The sequence below is a fragment of the Calcarisporiella thermophila genome (genome assembly GCF_041956535.1).
Source record: "Calcarisporiella thermophila strain CBS 279.70 unplaced genomic scaffold VTP21scaffold_33, whole genome shotgun sequence".
Classification (NCBI taxonomy): domain Eukaryota; kingdom Fungi; phylum Calcarisporiellomycota; class Calcarisporiellomycetes; order Calcarisporiellales; family Calcarisporiellaceae; genus Calcarisporiella; species Calcarisporiella thermophila.
The window spans coordinates 147,675-166,063 of NW_027192223.1; the positions used below are offsets into that span (position 1 = coordinate 147,675).

Consider the following 18,389-nt stretch of genomic DNA (forward strand, 5'->3'; position numbering starts at 1 on the left):
GTGTTGCGAAACCACCCCTGAGTACCTCCAACCATTTATTGTCATAATTAATACCGTTTTTGATGAGATACCAGAGGAGCCACAACTGCTGATTGTTCGTATAGCTGAAAACCCCCCCGTTAAAGGATCCCAAAATGTGCCGCCGGCATCGATATTGCAAAAATGGGTCACCCTCTATTCTTGTTTCGACTCTAATGTTAATAGCAAATCGAATAGAAATCGAAAACTACTAAATTGTAAACCCCAAATTTGGCTACCTGCAACCCGTTTATGTTTGTGATCCAACAATCTGCGAGTGCTAGCAATGATGTGGTTGGAGTGCCGATGGTATCCCATTTCCTGACATCCCTCGATCTTGAAAGAAACTGCTCTGATTTATCTGGTGCTTTGATGGTTAACTGGATCAAAAATTTCAGAAATGTTTACCACGTAAAAACAGGTCGCTATCCTGTCACCTACACCAACACTTCTTGGTGGAAGCAGTGTGCCGGGGACTCTGCGGCATTTGCTAACGATCACCCCTTTATGGATTGCGCGTTATGCAAGCTTGGAAGGATATCTGCCAGCTGGATATATACCAGCTGGATGGCATTGCCGTACCTTCTGGCAGTATTCTGATAAAGTTACTCCCAATCCCGGCGGTGCAGATACTTTTAACGGCGACGCAAATGGGTTGGAACGATTTGCTAAAGGCTCTTAAGTTCAGATTCAAGGTTTATTTTAAATATTGATAATCAAAATACAATCCCAATGTTACATCCCTGTAATTATAAATATAGCCGAAAACACTTTGTTAAGGTAACATTCGTAGCTCCCAAATGCTATCGTTTCTACACAGTTGACGATGCCCCTCAAAGGATTATAGCAAGGTTCAAAGGAATAAACCATAGCGACATACTCTTAGAAAATGCAAAAGCAATAGAAAAGATCAAGGGAGGGAAAGCTGATGTGCAAGGGTTTTTCGATTACTATAATTCTGCTAACCCAGGAAGTTCACTGAGCATCTTCGAAAAGCTCCTCGAGGAGAAGAAATCCCCACGAATGCATTGAAAAGATACAGCATAGCCTTTTCATTGATTCAACCATCTTATAATATGGTTTGAGACTCAAGTATTTCACGCTATCCAACCTTTGGTTGAGCTGGAAACCCTCCGTTAATGGATCCTGAAGCGTGCACCCGCCTGTCCAACCGTACTACATTACGAGATTTGATCCAATATAGGCGTATATAATTGTTTTGTGTGAGAAAAAGGAGCTGGATTGCGAATCCCCTCTTATTTTCCTTGACCAAGGTGAGAAGGCCAATCGCTCTCTCTTTGAGACGGATTAATCCCCAGACTTGACGGCATCGAATGGAAGTCTCCTAAGAGAAACATACCCGCTCGTGCGGAGAAGCGCCGATACACCCATCCACAGCCACGCATTCTATAAGTCGCTGGCTCTGCTTGGAGAGTAATATCATAGCTTTCTGATCCTTTCAAACACACGGCGCCTCCATACTTCAAACACAAATAAGAATATGGATTGCTTTCAAAATGGATAATCAGAAGAGAAGCCTCAGGCTAGCGAAAAGCACTTGATGAACTTGCGAAGGAGAGTCACAACGGCACGGCCTTTGCATGTGGGAATCTATTTTTAGAGCTGAAGCCAGTGCTTCAGGCTATCCGTGATTAGCACACTGAGTATCCTGCTCCATTTGATTGCCGAAGGCCTTCTCTTTCCCAGCATCGGGTGTCCGAGTACAGAGTGGCAGCTCCTCAGTCTATGTTCCGCACGAAAGAATGGCGACGCTGGAGGAAACGTGGCAATGCCCTTGCACAAATTTGCAAGATATTTGCGATCACAATCCGCTAAGCATAGACGCAGAGACGGGGAAACCCCGAACCTGCTGCCCACGTTGGAGGGATGAATGGCCCGGACGTGCCGCACCCTGAAGGACCCTCGCCTCCCTTTTCACCATGAACGTGAGCGGCTAGCCGCGGTGCGGGCTCCTCACCTGAATATCCGGGATCGACATGAGCGCATCGCCATACTGCTGCTGAGGCATGCGTCTGCGCGAGATTGGTTACCAAAAAGTAGTCGGCGAGGGCTCTCGAGAGCTAAAACAGAGTAAAACTTGCGAATATGAAATTTGACGAGAGGGAAAGCACATGCCCTTGCAGTCCTCTCTGATTGGGAGCGGGGTCTATTTGGATCGCGGAGCTCTCTTAATCCGCTGTTCCACACGGCCGTTAATATGGATGTTTAAGAGAAACTACGGCCTTAAGAAAGGCGGAGTGTCAACCCGGTGCTAACCCGATTTCAATTGGTCAGCCCAAAGACATTTTTGGCCTTATCAGGATATGTTAATACCACGAGCACCGCAGCCAGAGGACTAATCTATGTTATATAAGTTAGGGCCTTTCCGTTTTCTAATAATCGTTTCAGTGCTCACAACCCCCTCCACGCTTTCCCCCTTTCCCCCCTACGCTCAACGATAGAAGTGCGGCTGAGCATCACCGTTAGCCCTGATCCTGCTCTTATTCCTCCCCCGCACTTTTGCTCTAGTCCCTAGCTACCTCTATCTACCCTCCTCCCGCCGACTACATATCTAGGCTACACCATGTATACCTATCTCTTTGCCATTGGTATCGTCGTGGCCATTGCCGATGCCTACGGTATCGGCGCCAACGATGTCGCTAACTCGTTTTCCACCTCCGTCGGATCCCGCTCCATCACCCTCGCGCAGGCCTGCATCATCGCCATCTTCACCGAGTTCCTCGGAGCGGTCTTGCTGGGCGCTGGCGTCGCCGAGACCATCCGCGGAAACATCGTCAGCTATGCCGACTACAAGGCCGAGCCCGGAATCCTGATGCTTGGTATGGTCACGAGTATGATCGGGTCTGCATCCTGGGTCATCACCGCTTCCAACTTCGGATGGCCCGTCTCGACCACCCACTCCATCGTGGGCGCCATCATCGGGTTCGGTATTGCTGCTCGTGGAGCTGATTCAGTGGACTGGACTTGGAAGGGAGTTGGTAAAATCATTGCTTCCTGGTTCGTCTCTCCCGTTGCCGCTGGCATTGTTGCCGCCATTATCTTTGGCCTCACCCAATTCTTTGTGCTCCGCCACCCCAACTCGCTTCAGCGCGGTCTCCGGGCCATTCCCATCTACTTTTCCTTCGCCATGGCCATCAACATCTTCTATATTGTGTTCAAGGGTGCGCCAAACCTTAAGCTTGACCAACAACCCCTTGGCGCCGTCCTCGGAATCACGTTTGGTGTTGCCGTCTTCATCGGCGTCTTCTGCTGGTTCTTCTATGCTCACTGGCTGCGTCGTCGCCTGGTGTACAACGAGCAAACCCGCTGGTATCACGCCTTCGTCTCGCCCTTCATCGGCCCTCTGCCAAAGGTGCCCGAAGGCCAAACGGTCATCAACTACCAGCAACACCGCCTCGAGGACGAAGAGCAGCCCTCGGAGATGCTCGAAGATAAGGCCGTGGTTGACGGGAAATTGGCCGAAGAGCTTCCTGCGCCCGCCACGACTGAAGCGCCCAAGAGATCCTTCCTCGACGTGGCCCTTCACGGAGTTCGCCAAAACGTGGTCGATCACAACTCCGCTAACCTCAAGGACATGCACGATGCCGCTATTAAATATGACGACCGCACCGAATACCTCTACTCGTTCCTCCAGGTCATCACCGCCTCCTTCGCCTCTTTCGCCCACGGATCCAATGATGTTGCCAACGCGGTCGGTCCTTTCGCGACCGTGTACGATATTTGGTCTAGAAACGCCATCCCCGACGCAAAGGTCCCGGTCCCCATCTGGATCCTCGTGATGGGGGGTGCAGCTATCGATCTTGGTTTGATCACGTTCGGCTATCGCGTTATGCGTACATTAGGAAACAACCTCACCTACCACTCGCCTTCTCGTGGCTTCTCAATGGAGTTGGGTACTTCGCTCACCGTCTTGACGTTCTCCAAGCTCTCGCTCCCTGTGTCTACCACCCACTGTATCACCGGTGCCACCACCGCCGTCGGTCTCATGAATGGCGAAGGCATCCGCACCCTCAACTGGCGTATGCTGTTGTGGTGTTTCTTCTCCTGGATCATCACCCTTCCCATTGCCGGCGGTATCTCGGGTCTCCTCTTTGCTTTCGTTGCAAACTCACCCACGCTCGCCAGCTCAACTGCTCAGTACTAAAAAGGCTCCTTTCGCTCAGTTTTCTGTATTTATACCCTCCTCCCCCCCCCCCCCCCCGAGCTTTCCTATTTATTGATGATAAGAAACTTATTTGATTAGTTTACCTTAATTTATCTCCATAATCGACTATTTATATAAAGGATAGCATATTTATTACATTTTTGCTACATTTTTTTTGGGAACCTTGGTCCCTTAAATTTCGATCAATCACCGGCGGTGATATCATCACATGCACCAAAAAACGTGCACTAGTCAAGTGATGGATATGACTGTTCAATTTTAAAAATTAACTGTCGTTCCAGCTTCATTTCTCTCTCTCCATTCACCATTTTTCTAACCCTCCTCTCTCGTCCTCTCTCTCTTAATCCAATCTTTCCTCCTTCTTTCTTTAATGGCCCTAATTTACACTAGCCGGGAGTCAAGCGATGATCCTGAGAGGCAAGCCCTCCTAAATACATCCAAACCCGAACGCAAGGTAGGCTACAAGTGTTCTAATGTGTCAGCTCTTTTACTCAGCTCGAGCTCTTGTATTACCAGGCATTGAGCCGAATCAGCATTTCAATCCTCGGTGTGCTCATTTTTATTGCAACTGCCACTTTTGTCACTATTTATTACACCCAATATCACATCGGTAATGCATCCTATTTTTTAAAAATAAGTGACATGTCGTATTATTCATGCTGTTCATTCACCATTTCCTGCAGCGCCCAAGCATAAGCATAATGTCATCTTGCTCATTTCAGATGGGCATGGCCCGACTAGCCAGACCTATGGCCGCTACTTTTATCAACACATTAATGGATTACCTTATACAACTCAACTCCCCCTCGACACAATTCTAGTTGGTACCTCTCGCACTCGCTCTTCATCCAGCTTAGTGACTGATTCGGCCGCAGGCGCAACCGCGTTCTCATGTGCGCTCAAGACCTATAATGGGGCTGTTGCAGGCAAGCTATTTTGATGTATCGTTAGCAATGTGTCTTTAATTACTAAACGAGATGAGTATAGTCGATCCCCAATCGCAACCCTGTGGAACCGTGCTTGAATCAGCCAAGGCTAACGGTTATCGCACTGGCCTTGTAGTCACCAGCCGTATTACGCATGCCACCCCTGCGGCCTTTTCCGCGCATGTCATCGATCGTAATATGGAAGATAAAATCGCTGAGCATCAGATTGGTGAGACACCACTAGGTCGGACAGTAGACCTTATGTTTGGGGGCGGGCTATGCTTCTTTCTGCCAAACAACTCGAGTGAGAGCTGCCGGAAGGATGACCGCGATCTTATTGCAGAAGCCCAGCATCGAGGCTTTAGTACCCTGACCACTCGCGCCGATTTCGACACGGTCAACGTCAATGATACCAGGTAACCTAGCGGCATCCTACGTACAAATTATTATCATCTTTTTTACTGATCTTAATCAATGCCTCTACAGCCTCCCTCTCATTGGTATTTTTGCTTTGGATGTAAGATTCCTGCTTTTATCCTCTATTGTTGAGCCCCAACCTTTATACATGTTTTTTTTTTTCATAGCACATGGCTTACGAAATAGACCGTCTCCCAGCTAAAGAGCCCTCGCTCTATGAAATGACGGCAAAGGCGCTTCAAATCCTCGACAAATCCACGGCCGACTCGGATAAGGGTTTCTTTTTGATGATCGAGGGCAGCAAAATCGGTATTTAAATTGGCTTGAGCAATTTTACTCAGCCATAAATATCTAATCTTTTTTTTTTTTCCTTTTCTTCCAAGACCTCGCTGCCCACGCAAACGACCCTGCTGCTCAAGCTCATGACATTCTTATGTACAACGAAGTAATAGGGCTTGTCAAGACTTTTGCTGACACGCATCCTGGCACTTCGGTCATCTCCATCTCAGATCATGAAACGGGAGGTATGACCCTTGGGCGCCAACCAACCAAAGAATACCCAGAGTAAGCTACTACTGTTTCTTAAGCAAAACCAGGTCGAGATTCTAAATGCGTGATTTTTGAAATGCTAGATATATATGGTATCCCGAAGTGATTGCTCGGGTCAAGAATTCAACAGAGGTTCTCACGCAAGCTATCCTCAAGCATCGGGGCACTCCCTATTTTGCGGAATACGTGCGTAATACGATCGTTCGTGATGGACTTGGAATCCAGGATCCTTCGGACGAAGAGCTTGAGGCGCTTATGGCTCCCGGCACCCGGTTCGAACTTGAAGACACCCTTGGGCGGATGGTGAGTAATCGTGCTTGGATCGGCTGGACCACCCATGGTCATACGGGCGTTGACGTGAACCTGTATGCATATGGAGCGGGAGCAGAGACTCTTAGAGGAAACCATGAGAACACCGATATTGGTGAGTTTATCGCGCAGTATTTGGGGCTGAATTTGAACCAGATCACGCAACAGCTTCGGGTGGGAAACATGTCCTACATTTCTGAGGATACGGTGGGTCCGACTACGACCAAGAGCTCAGCTGCTGATCAGGGTCTAGACTATTACCACAGCCGTGTATAGAATATAAATCTGCTGTCTATTGTGCTTCCTTTGCTTTTCTACACTCTTCCTACTTTTGCCTGCACAACGCTTCCATGCTTTAACTATTATTTACAGAACTGTACTCTATTTTCTATTTACTCACGTATTTTATGCTGAGTCCCTGAATTAAATACCTTCTTTGTCCTCAGTTCCCCCTCTGCTATTATTTTGCGCTTGTGGTCGGCATACATGGCCCTTTTCCCGCCAGTGTTCTCTCAAAATTATCCCCGAGAAATGGTGCAGCAAGAGGATTCGATAACGTCATTTTCAATCGAGTATCCCTCAAGAAGTCGGTCATTCTTCTTTCGCATAGCCAATGGGAATGAGTCGGTCAAGCATATCTAATAACTGCAGCCTATCTCCTTTTCATCAATGTTAAACGGATAATCCTTATTTCGAAGCGGATGGATGCAACATCTCCGCCCTCTTTTCCATATTTTCAGATAAGGCAAGCACAGCTTTTTAATTAGGATCACTCGTTACATTCATAATGACAATGGTAGTCCTATTGCCTTCTGCTGTTAGACTACATTATGGTTGTGACTCCTCTGGATCATTCCCAAAGCCTCCGCCCTATAATGATGTTTTAAAACGGGCGGTGTCAATAAGGTTTATTAAGCCGAAGACTGTGCCTTCGCCGTTCATACCAAGGACAAATTCGCTCCAATCTGCTTGGTTACCCAAAATATGTCTTGGCAAGTGCGTGACCTCAGCTTGCGTTGATACCGATTTGCATTAGAAGCAAAGCTCCGATCTTTGATCTCAAGGCCATCTGCACTAGTATATTGATCTTGGAATCTATTAATATATATTGTATTTGGGGTTTATTCGGTTATCTTGGATAGCTATCGCTTAATAGAGAGGCCCCCTTAAACAAGACCTCTTTGCTTAACAATTGCCCGGCATAGCCACGTTTATAAAAACTCGAAACCTTGTAATTCAAAACGCTAATTGTACGCAAGAGCTTGTTGTACGAGGTAACCTCACGATATGATAAACTAGCGTACAAAAATGATGAGGGAGAAACCAAGAAAAAAAAAGGTTAAAATAAAGGCTGAATACAAAAACCTGGTATAAAAGGTTCAGTCAACTTTTTCACCTCTCTTTTAAATTCTATTTTATTTACTCCCTTTCTTCCCCTTCCTCTTTTGTTTTTTGGTCTTTCCTTCACTCCCAATCCTTTATTCCGATTCCTTAGATCCTTTAATCCTCCTCCTTCATTTTGTTTGGGGTTTGACATATCATGGTTGCAATTCGTAACGCAGTTGCATTATTTTGCACCCTTTCGCTTCTTTTCTCGGCCACCCCAGTCGCTGCCAAGGAGCATGCCATTTCCCACCACGTCCACAGCCATACCCATGACCTTTCCCATGGCCACAGCCATGAGAAATCGCACAAGCACCATAAGCATGGCCATCATGATCCCCATGGGGGTAAGGAGCTTAACCATGAGAAGTGGAAGGGCTACAAGATCCGGCTAAACAAGCCGAAGCTTTGCGACCCAAAGGTCAAGCAATACTCTGGATACGTCGACACTCCCGACAACAAGCATCTTTTCTTTTGGTTCTTTGAAGCTCGGCACAATCCTAAGAAGGCTCCCTTCACAGTCTGGCTCAACGGAGGCCCTGGTTGCTCGAGCATGATCGGTCTCTTTGAGGAGCTCGGCCCCTGCAGGGTAAACGAGCACGGCGAGGCGAAAGTGAATAAGCACTCATGGAATGAGGCCTCTAACATTCTGTTCCTCGACCAACCTGCCGCAGTTGGATTCAGCTACGGGACATCGGACGTGAACACTACCCCCAAAGCAGGCAAGGACGTGTATGCCTTCCTGCAGATCTTCTTCGAGCACTTCAAGGAGTACCGCCACCTGCCGTTCCACTTCTTCGGCGAGAGTTACGGAGGGCACTATATCCCCAACTTCTCGCGCATCATCGTGGAAAATAACAAGAAGATCAAACAAGGCAAGGCTGAAGGGCACATCATCAACATCAAGAGTGCCGGAGTGGGCAATGGGTGGACAAAGGGGCTTGTCCAGTACAAGTACTATCCGATATACGCATGCAATAATGACTATGGACCGGTCCTTGACAAGGAAACCTGCAAGAAGAGTCTCGAGGATTACGAAACAAAGTGCAAGCCCAAGCTGCAACAGTGTCTCAAGAATCCTAAGGATCTCAAAACGTGTGTCGAAGCTGAGGATATCTGTCAGGAGGTCACCTTCGGCCCCTTCTATGAAAAGAGCGATCGCAACTATTATGACATTCGTGAGCCCCGCAATTGGACGTGAGTACCCTAGATTCACCTCCTTCCTTCTGTAGAGTGCTTCTTAACTCTCGTAATGCGTTTTATAGCATCCCCAACCAATGGGAAACAATATACCTCCAGAACGATAAGATCAAGCAAGCGCTAGGTGTGGATCCCAAACTCCAATACCAGAGCTGTAACGACAAGATCAATGAGAACTTTTACAATCAAGCCGATCACGACTTGAATTTCGACCAACACATCGGCTATCTCCTCGATAACGATGTTCGCGTACTTTTGTATGCCGGGACGGCAGACTTCATCGTAAGTTTTTATTGATGTTTTTCTATTTGAGAGTGTTCACTTTGCTTATCTTTCCTCTTATATTTCTTAGTGCAACACCTTAGGCTTTAGTGCCATGGCCGACCAGATTAAATGGAAGGGAGGTAAGGGCTATAAAAAAGCCAAGTTCCACCCCTGGCGTGTGGATGGCCATGGCCATGTAGTCGGAGAAGCTAAGCACTATAAGAACCTGGTCTATGCAACAATAAAGGACGCCGGCCACGAGGTAAGCAAGTTATACTATTCTACTATTAGATTCGTCGCTCCTCTAACACTCTTTTCTAAACTGTAGGTCCCCTACTACAAGCCGAAAGAATCCCTTTACATGTTCAAGCGCTGGATCAATGATAAGCCTTTCTATCAACACTAGCTCTTTCAAAATAATAGTATATAAGCTAATGTAAACTAATCCCCTTTGACAGTGGATCTACCTCTCTAATAATTCCCGTTTTTGGTGTATTATCATATAGTAATTTCTTACTGGCTGACTAGATGTGTAGCTTAATCCTATCTCCTATTATTTATTGAAAACTTTCTATATATCAACCTTGAATAAAAAAACAATATATTAAAAAAGGTATCCATCCCAATCTGTGTTCAAGAGACTACGGACTTTTCGTTATTTTGAAGTAAACTGGTTTTCTATCGTTCTTATGCAACGACTGCACTGGAGCTGAAATGTCTGAAATAACTGAAATGTCTGAAATGCAATACGCCACCATAAAACAAAAGAATTATGGCCACCTAGGTACACACTTAGGAATTAGATCGTTTCGCGATCAGAACTAAGTAAAGTATCGCATTTGAATCGTTTCATGAGAAGAGCTGCAACAGCAGAGGCATCGCCACCATCGCGAGGGGCTCGCAATCCTCTCATCCCTCACGAGTTCGTTGATTTCCCGACACAGCGGCTCTATGCTACCGCGTTGTTCGTTGCTGTTCAGGCATGGAAGGCAAAATCCGTGCTTGAGTATTCCTATCTCGGCGAGGCGCACGCTCCGCACCTGTGGTTGCTGTTGGATGCGGGCTTCTTTACTTTACTCTATATTCTTCAGATTCCCTGGTTAAATCTCAAGGCTTGGAGTACAATGCTTATGATTACAGTGTTCTGCGTTTCGGATGTGGTAATATTCTCAGGGTCCAAGGTAACTTCTTTTCTCTAGGTTGAATGGTTCGACTCTCCATTAATGTCTTTTTTATTGTCTATTGTTGCAGCCTCTTCAGCATTTACCCGCCTTAATGATGTCTCTTCCTGGATTGTTTGGTAATGAACATTCTCCGTTTTGTCTAAAGCATTTCTATCTAAGTGTTATTATTGTTTGACCGATAGCCGACTATGCACTTGGATATGCGGGATATCGGCCTGCGCTGTCCCAACGCGAGGTAAAAATCCAAGGTAGGTTGTCAATTATTCTGTTATGGAGAGAAATATATTAATATTATAGCATATATTAGATGTCTTATACAACGCTTCCCATATCCTCGGAAAACATACTGTACAGTTTCTCCCCTACAGGTATGAGCCTATGTTCCCACAGTAAATTCTCAACACTAGATTTAACCACATGTTTCTAATGGCATCAATAGTACTGCTAAACTTAATCCGGAAAATCGGTGCTTCTGTCTCGAGCGCACCCCACCCAAAAAACGAAAGAATGTTCTGCTTCCAATTCTATTCAACGGCACTTCCCCTACATACCTGCAATACTCGCATATAGATCTAGTGACCGGCATGCGCCAGCTGGTCAACCTCACCAAACGAGACATTATCCGTTTTCGGCCCTCCGACCACTTCCAACAACAACAGCAACTTCAGAAAGATTTAGAATTATACTACATTGCAGTGCGGGAGCCTGGATTCTACAAGATCGAGCGTGCTCTGGATCGTAATCAAACTGATATCATGCTTTATAGGCGGGAGGCCTTGGTTGTTTTATGTCCAGAAACAGATTTCGGAAGGGATAAGGCGGTATCCGGATGGAGAAAGAAGGCACCCACTCAGGTAGTTTTACCACAGCCACAACACCGTTGTAAGGGCGATGATGAAGAAAGCATCCCACTTTGGCTGCGTGGTCTTCCTCCTTATCGGGTGGAATATGTGCGGCGGGTGAATGGTGAGAAGTTAGTGGTGACGATGGAGGATGTGAAGCCAGAAGATGGAGAAAGCATCCCAGCCGTTTATGCAGATGGAGGTGCTGTGATGCCCTCTCACTCCCTCGGACCGGTGGGGTGGGCAAGAGATAAAGAGATGACTTTGCCACTGAATATTACGTTTGATGCACCGGGCGAAGTAGACTTGGAGATCCTTAGCGTGAAAGATGGGTGTGGCAATACACAAACTTATCTCTCTCCCACTGAACAGCTCTCGGCGGAGGAAGAGGCAGAGACCAGCTTGGAACGAGGCGATTCGCGCCGCTTCACCATCCATCCACGGCCCGTTGGAAAGCTATTGTGTGATCCGAATAAGCCTATGAAGCTATTACACGGCGGAGAGCCTTTAGAAATCCCATTGCAAATTGTCGCCGAAGAGGGAAACGAATGGACCGCTGAGATTGGATTCTATCCTCCGCTTGCCGAGGAGGTGGAAGAAAAAGCGATGAGGCTGCCGAATGAGATAAAAAATATTACAGTGCGGACAAAGCGGTCTCTCTTTAAAGTCCATGCTCCTGGTACCTACACGCTAGCATCGGTAATGGATGCTCATTGTCGTGGGGAGGTGCTCTTGCCCGCATCGTGTCGCGTGCAGGAAGTCGCACCCCCAACGGTGGAGATTTCAACCACCCCAATCAAATCCAAATGCATTGGAGAAATAGGAATATCGGCTGCTCTCACTCTGACGGGTGAACCGCCGTTCAACGTCTATTACAAGTATGTTTCCTAAAAACACTCTTTCAGTCTGAACCATATTAACGCTTCTCCCCTCTCTTGCTATATTCTCCCATTAGAGTGTTCAAGGATAAGGTTCAATTACCAGAAATGCCGCCCAAGTCTATTGATAAGACTCGCCATACACTCTCCCTTATTCCAGACGTAACGGGATCCTATGAATATGTGTTCTATCGCATAGACGATGCCAACTACGAGAAGATTCCCATTCAAAACACGGTAATACGACAAGTTGTGCACCCACAGCCCAGGGCGGAATTCCTCCAAAAGCCGGTCCAAGGTCCAATCAAGAGCTGTGTAGGGGGTCGCACTGCTCTCGCTATTCGTATGAGTGGTATCGGGCCCTGGAAGCTACATTACGAAATCATCCACAAGAGCCATCGGCACACTTACTCGGCCAATGTGAACGATTTCTATCATACAATTGAGACCCCTCCACTTGAAGCTGGCGGCTTGTACACGGTTTCGTTGCTACGTATTGAGGATGCCAACGGTTGTGTCCAAGACTTGGATACTAGCGACCTCACCATTGACGTACGACCTTTCCGGCCCTCAGCCGCATTCCACTCTCCCTCGACACCAGAGCATCCGGCTTTCTTCCTCGAAAATCACACCGCCCAGCTACCGCTTGAACTTACGGGCAATAAGCCATGGACAGTTACCTACAAAGCCGTTGGCGAGACAAATTCTCAGCAGGCCATTTTAATGGATCCTAATGGCTCATTAGAGGTGATGCGGCCCGGACTGTATGAGATAGTGCAGGTGCGTGACGCTTATTGCGCCGGTAAAGTTGTTCCGGATGCAAGCAGATATGCAGTCGCCTGGCATCCTCGTCCGTCTGTGATGTTCGATATGGAGCAGGTGCAGAGAAAACAAGACACAAAGGGTACTACTTACTATGAGCGACAGAAGGTTTGCCAGGGAGACTTGGATGCCGTTGACTTACACCTGAGCGGGAGGGCCCCTTGGCTTGTGACATACGAGCGATATTTCAAACCGCTTGGGGCGGCCGAGTTCCAGCGCCCTGATCGCCTGGATCTTTCCGCCAGCTTCCCGAAGACCAAGCTCCATCTCCAAACTACTGAGGCAGGCACTTACACATACCGAATCGGGGACATTGCGGATGACATGTACGTGAAATCAGTTCCTCTCGCCAAGCAGCTAGTACTCGAGCAAAAAGTCTACCATAAGCCAAGTGCTCAGTTCATTAAGCCCACCGCCGTGCGGGTAGCCTGTGTTGGACAGAGCGGGGTCATCGGAGCGGAGAAACCACTTGTGCTCGAGTTCAAGGGGCTGCCTCCCTTCAATGCTAAGATACGGGTGCGACACGAAAATACCCCGCTCGAGAGTGAGTCCGAGCACGAGATGGTCCAGCTCTCCAATATCACAGAGTCACGACATACTCTCTCGCTCCCAACACGCTTCGATCGCATTGGCACTTATATCATCACCCTTGAGGAGGTGAGCGATGCTTCTGGGTGTGGCCAATCTATTCCGGTCCACTCCGAAATGGCTGTCAAGATCCAAGTGTTGGATACTGCTTCTATCACTCCCCTCTCTAACAATCAAGTCTATTGTGTTGGTGATGAGGTACGTTTCTCGCTGCAGGGAGTGGCACCGTGGACCGTGTCGTACGCCTTTGATCAGAAACGCGACACTGTTTCGGTTTCGAATGTGGACTTTGTAAGGTTTGCTGATCGCCCAGGTGAATTGCGGATTGAAAAAGTCTGCCACCTCCGTAATCAGTGCTGCACCGAGCCAAATCATGGGGTGATTGTGAAAGATATACCCGGGGCCCGAGTAAGTGGCGGGCGAGAAATAATCGAAACGTTGCGCGAGGGCGACAAAACCGAGATCAACATTGAGCTCATCGGCGAGCCGCCATTCACGTTCACATATACTCGGTCTGCGCCAGGGGGAATTCTTGAGAAGCACACGGTGCGTGACGTGCAGGACAACAAGTACACGCTCTACACTAGTCAGGAGGGAACATTCGAGGTGGTGTTTGTTGCAGACCGATGGTGCCAATATCCCCATAATAGAGCTACCCATACATAGTGAAAGAACAGAAAACAGAACTGCATTTTCGCTCTATCCTTTTATTATTATTTTATTTTACCTTATTATTTCTTTCTTTCTCTCTCTTGTGTAAATAATGCAAATGGAAATGCTTAGAAAAATAAAACCATGCTTCTGAATCATGGTTGCAGCCTAGTTTTTGGTTCACTACTAGATCTTGGGTGTTTACCACGTCAAGAGATCTGACAGGATAGCCTCTCGACCGCCCATGTAACCCTAAACTATAGCCTGCTTTCTGGGAACCCATCTTCAAGGACATTTTTACCCTCTGTCTTGTCTTTTACAATCCTATATTTTAAACCTTACATTAAAATCTTGAAAACAGGGGGAAATTGGGATAGGAATGAAGGATTATGCTAAGTAATCCAGATTCGGATAATATACACAAAAAAGAAACGACATAAACGCCTCTACACACAGATGCTCTCCTCCTCATCATCTCCAATATTTAGATAGCGTCTCAGCATTCGAAGTACTTGAGCTGCGAGCCCGAGGACCGTCATCCCGTTCTCCTCGGATGTCATCCGGACCTGAATCCCACTTGCGTCCTGGTGTCTCTCGAGCTCCACCACATCCGCCTGCAACGTGGCGTTGCCCTCATTCGTCACCAGGTGCTCGGGCACCACTATCTTCAAGCTTCCACCCCACCGCTTGTCCGCATCCAATGCTCTAGCATGCTTCTTTTTGCACTGATTTCCTCCAAAGATACTGCGCGCACGACACACCACCTTTCGCGCACACTTGATCAGATTCTTCTCGCACTTTTTGGGAAAGCGCACGGCAGAATTTCGCGTCGCGAGGCGGGTGTAGCGGTCGAGGAGGGGGTCCATTTGAAGCTTGTCCGCGGAGATCAAGCGTTCGGTCAGCTCTACCACAAGCAAACAATATGGGTCAGATAAGACTCCATATACTTAGCAGGTGAACGTCAATTTACCATGCCAAGAGTGAGCGCTAAGATCCTCTAAATCATATGTACTCTTAGCGTCATAGAGCAGGCTCCAGTTCGGTTCCTCCTCTGGGTTTTTATTGGCCGCATCAAGGTCAAAGGAGTATGTGTAGTGGTTGAGAATGCGATACGTTTTCTTCGAGAGCTTATAGACTCTAAATTTGGATGAATATTTTAGAACTATTACGTGTGCTAGGATGAATTATGGAATCTAGAGATTTTACCGAAACGCAGGGTTCAAGTCTTTGTAGGGAGTCACACTGGGGGCAACGTAAGCCACGTTGACGGGTTGAAGATCGTCGGATTGCGGATCATAAAACACATGGAACTCATCATAGTGGGAGTGTCCTGTTTCCAAGAATGAGAGCACAAAGATCGAGTCAATCCTGCACAAATGCTATCTAAGGAAAGCTTACCGTAAAATTGGCTCACAATAGTGTCGTTAAATCTTGCTACAATCCTCGAAAAAGCGCGGGCCATTTCAGGGAAGGCATCCAAGTCAAGAGGGCTCATATGCCCAATGACGATGACCTTCTTCCCCTCCCTCTCGGCATTCCATAGCTCACTGACCAACCAGCTTAACATGCCCTCAGGGTCTGGCTCGTCGTCAGGGCGCATCAACATCCACCAGTTCAAATTGTAGAAAAAGTTGGTGTTGAGAGAGACGAGTCTCAGAGTGGGCGTGAGAGAAGCAGAGTAAAAGCCAGCGGTGACAAATGTGGAAGGGGGAATTTGGTTGGCGAACCAGTGCTTCCACAGGGACGAGAGGTGATGGTAGAGCCAAGAGGCGGAGGGCGCCTCAGGAGTGCGGTGAGTGGGAAAGGAATTGGTAGGGACACCCTCATGGTTTCCTATACATCATACAATAAGAACACACGATTCAATATGGTGCAATAAAATTGAAGTTTGGATGTATGGTTGAAGAGAGTACCGATGGTCAGGTAAAGAGGAGTTTCGCCGAATGTGCGCAGGAAATCTGAGGAGGCAGCGCTCGAAGTGCTCCGTAGGGTAGAAATTGTTTCCGCCCATATATCTATATGAAGAGCTAAGGGTTAGCGTAATCTACGATGAAAATAGGGCCACAGCCAAACATTCAATCTGCATCACCATGGGGTGGCATATCTCTATTAAGGGTGCAAAGAAAGATGGAATTGAGCCGGGTGCGTTTTGGATGGTTTGGAGTAGGCCGACTTACCCAGTCATGATCGCAAAGTCTATGCTTGGAACAAGCTTGGGAATCATCTTGATGATATTTTCAACAAGCGCCTTCGGCACATCGCACTTGTATTCTCCCCAGCGGCCGGCCGGTTTTTTCACGCCCTTGCCATTGGGCGGACGGCAGCAGATAGGATCCCGGCAGTCACCCTCCAATCCCTCCTAATACCATATTGCATTTTTCAACGGAAGAGTCACCTACAAAATCCGACTCCTTTAACTTGCCTGGTATTCGGGGTCATAGTGCCAGTCCGTGAGTTGGACAAGTGTTATGGCATCTTCTTCTTCGTCTCCTCCCGGTGGTATTGTATCGGTTCTATTTGGTGCAGGTGGCGGTGGAGGTAGCGGAATCTCCCAAGCATCAGAGGGAGAAGGGAGGGGGCACATTCGAAGCTTTCGGCACATGTTGATCGGCTTGAAGAAGGTGTTTCCGAGCACCGTGAGGCCCCACGGGCCAAATTCAGGGACTATTCCCTTGCACTAGCAGTTCATATTAGTTAGAATGAGGTCGGTATCCAGGGGGGAAAAGACAGGCATTGCGCCATAGAGATGGACTCTACCACATGCTTGGACTGAATTCCCAGCCTTGCGCATATCTCCGAACTAGTGTACAATATTGCCTCGCGCGTAAAATTGAGCTGGACCAATTTTTGAATCTTGCTGGCCAGGGGCAGGCACACTTCACATGTAAAAGACGCAGGCTATTTCGGCAGCGCGAGTAAGTAAAATTTTGCTCTTTGTGCCGCCTTAAGAGGGCTTTACCTTGGTATTGCCGCTGGACGTTTTCACCAGCATCTCAACATTCGGCTCCCACTCGACCTCCTCCAGCAGCGTGTTCCATGGCGCCTTGAAGTTGGAGCTGCCACGGCGGAAGGGTTGCTGGAGAGAGGGCGCGTACGAGGGTGTGAAGAGCAGGAATAATGACACGACAACTACAAGCCGTGTCATGGGATGGGGAGAGATGCAAGAGAATGATCAGGAGGCGGGGCAACTTAGAGTGAGCCAAGGTGGAAGAGTTAGAAGAGAGCTAGAAGGACATCAACCCCTGGGATCTGAGAGAAAGGGCCACATTTTTAATAATCATATACTGGGAAAGGCAGGGCTATCTATCTTTAATAAAATGCCCAACGGTCTCTGCATGCGGAGGCAATTCTATTGGTTGATTGGGCAGACTGCGGTTAGGGGAATATTAATCCAAATTTTAGGTTGAAACGTGGAAATCAAGATATTCTGGTATTGGAAGGGATGCGCATCTCCAGTGCTGACTGTGCTGAGGCTATAGGGACTTGCAAAGGTGTCTGAGCTGGTAAGTGAGCGTGCGGTATAAAGCAAAGCCATTCCTTTTGGCCCTTTCTTTGTAGCCGTAATACGGCTAGTCCCTCTAGTCATAAACTCGCATACTATTGCAACATAGGGTTAGCTTGTGAACAGTTTAAAGGCCAGGAGTTTTTTGCTAGTTCATCCATGATATAATACTCCTTTAACTATAGAGTAGGCGTCTGCATCATGAGGACCATATTGATCTTAGTACAACGAATTCTTTATTAAATATAAGCGCTTAACATAATCTCGCGTATTTTTTCGACGTGAAATGCTCCGAGACGGATCGATGTTAAGGTCTTACCCCCCCCCCCCTGTGACTGGAAGCATGAGGTCGAGGGCATCTAATAAATAAATAAATAAATATTTCATTACGGGTGATTATTTAGATTTGGCTCCAAACTTCAAATTGAAGAGGCCCTAGATAGTTTATTTCTTCTCTCATTAGTTATCCACTTTGAACTCGCCCCGAGTTGCAAATGGACCGCAACTGATCGCTATCTTTTCAGCCTTTTCTTAAACAAAAGGGTCGAGAACAGTTGACCCACAAAGAAATCATTGAGAGGCCCAGCCCCCATGGGACAGCGGTGAAAAATAATTGTCCGTTCAGGATTGCAATTTAAGAAATTGGGTGCCTTCAACGTTTGGCTCCGAC

General features: G+C 47.5%; 7 protein-coding genes across 7 annotated transcripts; 5 read left to right on the plus strand and 2 right to left on the minus strand.

The window, feature by feature from the left end:
- Window positions 1-270: 270 nt before the first annotated feature.
- Window positions 271-700, plus strand: VTP21DRAFT_7836 (uncharacterized protein; the record flags this gene model as incomplete). The annotated part of the gene is made up of 2 exons (XM_069398621.1): window positions 271-327; window positions 440-700. The coding sequence occupies 2 exons, from the start codon at window positions 271-273 to the stop codon at window positions 698-700; spliced, it is 318 nt and encodes a 105-aa protein (XP_069246194.1).
- Window positions 701-1,850: 1,150 nt separating this feature from the next.
- VTP21DRAFT_7837 (uncharacterized protein) lies at window positions 1,851-2,047 on the minus strand (the record flags this gene model as incomplete). The annotated part of the gene is made up of 2 exons (XM_069398622.1): window positions 1,851-1,949; window positions 1,997-2,047. The coding sequence occupies 2 exons, from the start codon at window positions 2,045-2,047 to the stop codon at window positions 1,851-1,853; spliced, it is 150 nt and encodes a 49-aa protein (XP_069246195.1).
- A 555-nt stretch (window positions 2,048-2,602) lies between these two features.
- On the plus strand, window positions 2,603-4,183 carry VTP21DRAFT_7838 (uncharacterized protein; the record flags this gene model as incomplete). The annotated part of the gene is made up of 1 exon (XM_069398623.1): window positions 2,603-4,183. One exon carries the CDS (start codon window positions 2,603-2,605, stop codon window positions 4,181-4,183), a length of 1,581 nt encoding a protein of 526 aa, XP_069246196.1.
- Window positions 4,184-4,574: 391 nt separating this feature from the next.
- VTP21DRAFT_7839 (uncharacterized protein) lies at window positions 4,575-6,681 on the plus strand (the record flags this gene model as incomplete). The annotated part of the gene is made up of 8 exons (XM_069398624.1): window positions 4,575-4,658; window positions 4,721-4,814; window positions 4,888-5,130; window positions 5,192-5,546; window positions 5,617-5,647; window positions 5,715-5,856; window positions 5,931-6,111; window positions 6,180-6,681. 8 exons carry the CDS (start codon window positions 4,575-4,577, stop codon window positions 6,679-6,681), a joined length of 1,632 nt encoding a protein of 543 aa, XP_069246197.1.
- A 1,264-nt stretch (window positions 6,682-7,945) lies between these two features.
- VTP21DRAFT_7840 (uncharacterized protein) lies at window positions 7,946-9,658 on the plus strand (the record flags this gene model as incomplete). Its single annotated transcript, XM_069398626.1, has 4 exons — window positions 7,946-8,985; window positions 9,054-9,270; window positions 9,341-9,514; window positions 9,581-9,658. The coding sequence occupies 4 exons, from the start codon at window positions 7,946-7,948 to the stop codon at window positions 9,656-9,658; spliced, it is 1,509 nt and encodes a 502-aa protein (XP_069246198.1).
- Window positions 9,659-10,103: 445 nt separating this feature from the next.
- On the plus strand, window positions 10,104-14,232 carry VTP21DRAFT_7841 (uncharacterized protein; the record flags this gene model as incomplete). Its single annotated transcript, XM_069398627.1, has 6 exons — window positions 10,104-10,433; window positions 10,504-10,552; window positions 10,619-10,684; window positions 10,744-10,804; window positions 10,876-12,156; window positions 12,234-14,232. The coding sequence occupies 6 exons, from the start codon at window positions 10,104-10,106 to the stop codon at window positions 14,230-14,232; spliced, it is 3,786 nt and encodes a 1,261-aa protein (XP_069246199.1).
- A 431-nt stretch (window positions 14,233-14,663) lies between these two features.
- VTP21DRAFT_7842 (uncharacterized protein) lies at window positions 14,664-17,362 on the minus strand (the record flags this gene model as incomplete). Its single annotated transcript, XM_069398628.1, has 10 exons — window positions 14,664-15,121; window positions 15,188-15,354; window positions 15,424-15,547; window positions 15,616-16,050; window positions 16,131-16,232; window positions 16,307-16,323; window positions 16,395-16,576; window positions 16,640-16,894; window positions 16,975-17,115; window positions 17,177-17,362. 10 exons carry the CDS (start codon window positions 17,360-17,362, stop codon window positions 14,664-14,666), a joined length of 2,067 nt encoding a protein of 688 aa, XP_069246200.1.
- Between the last annotated feature and the right edge of the window lie 1,027 nt (window positions 17,363-18,389).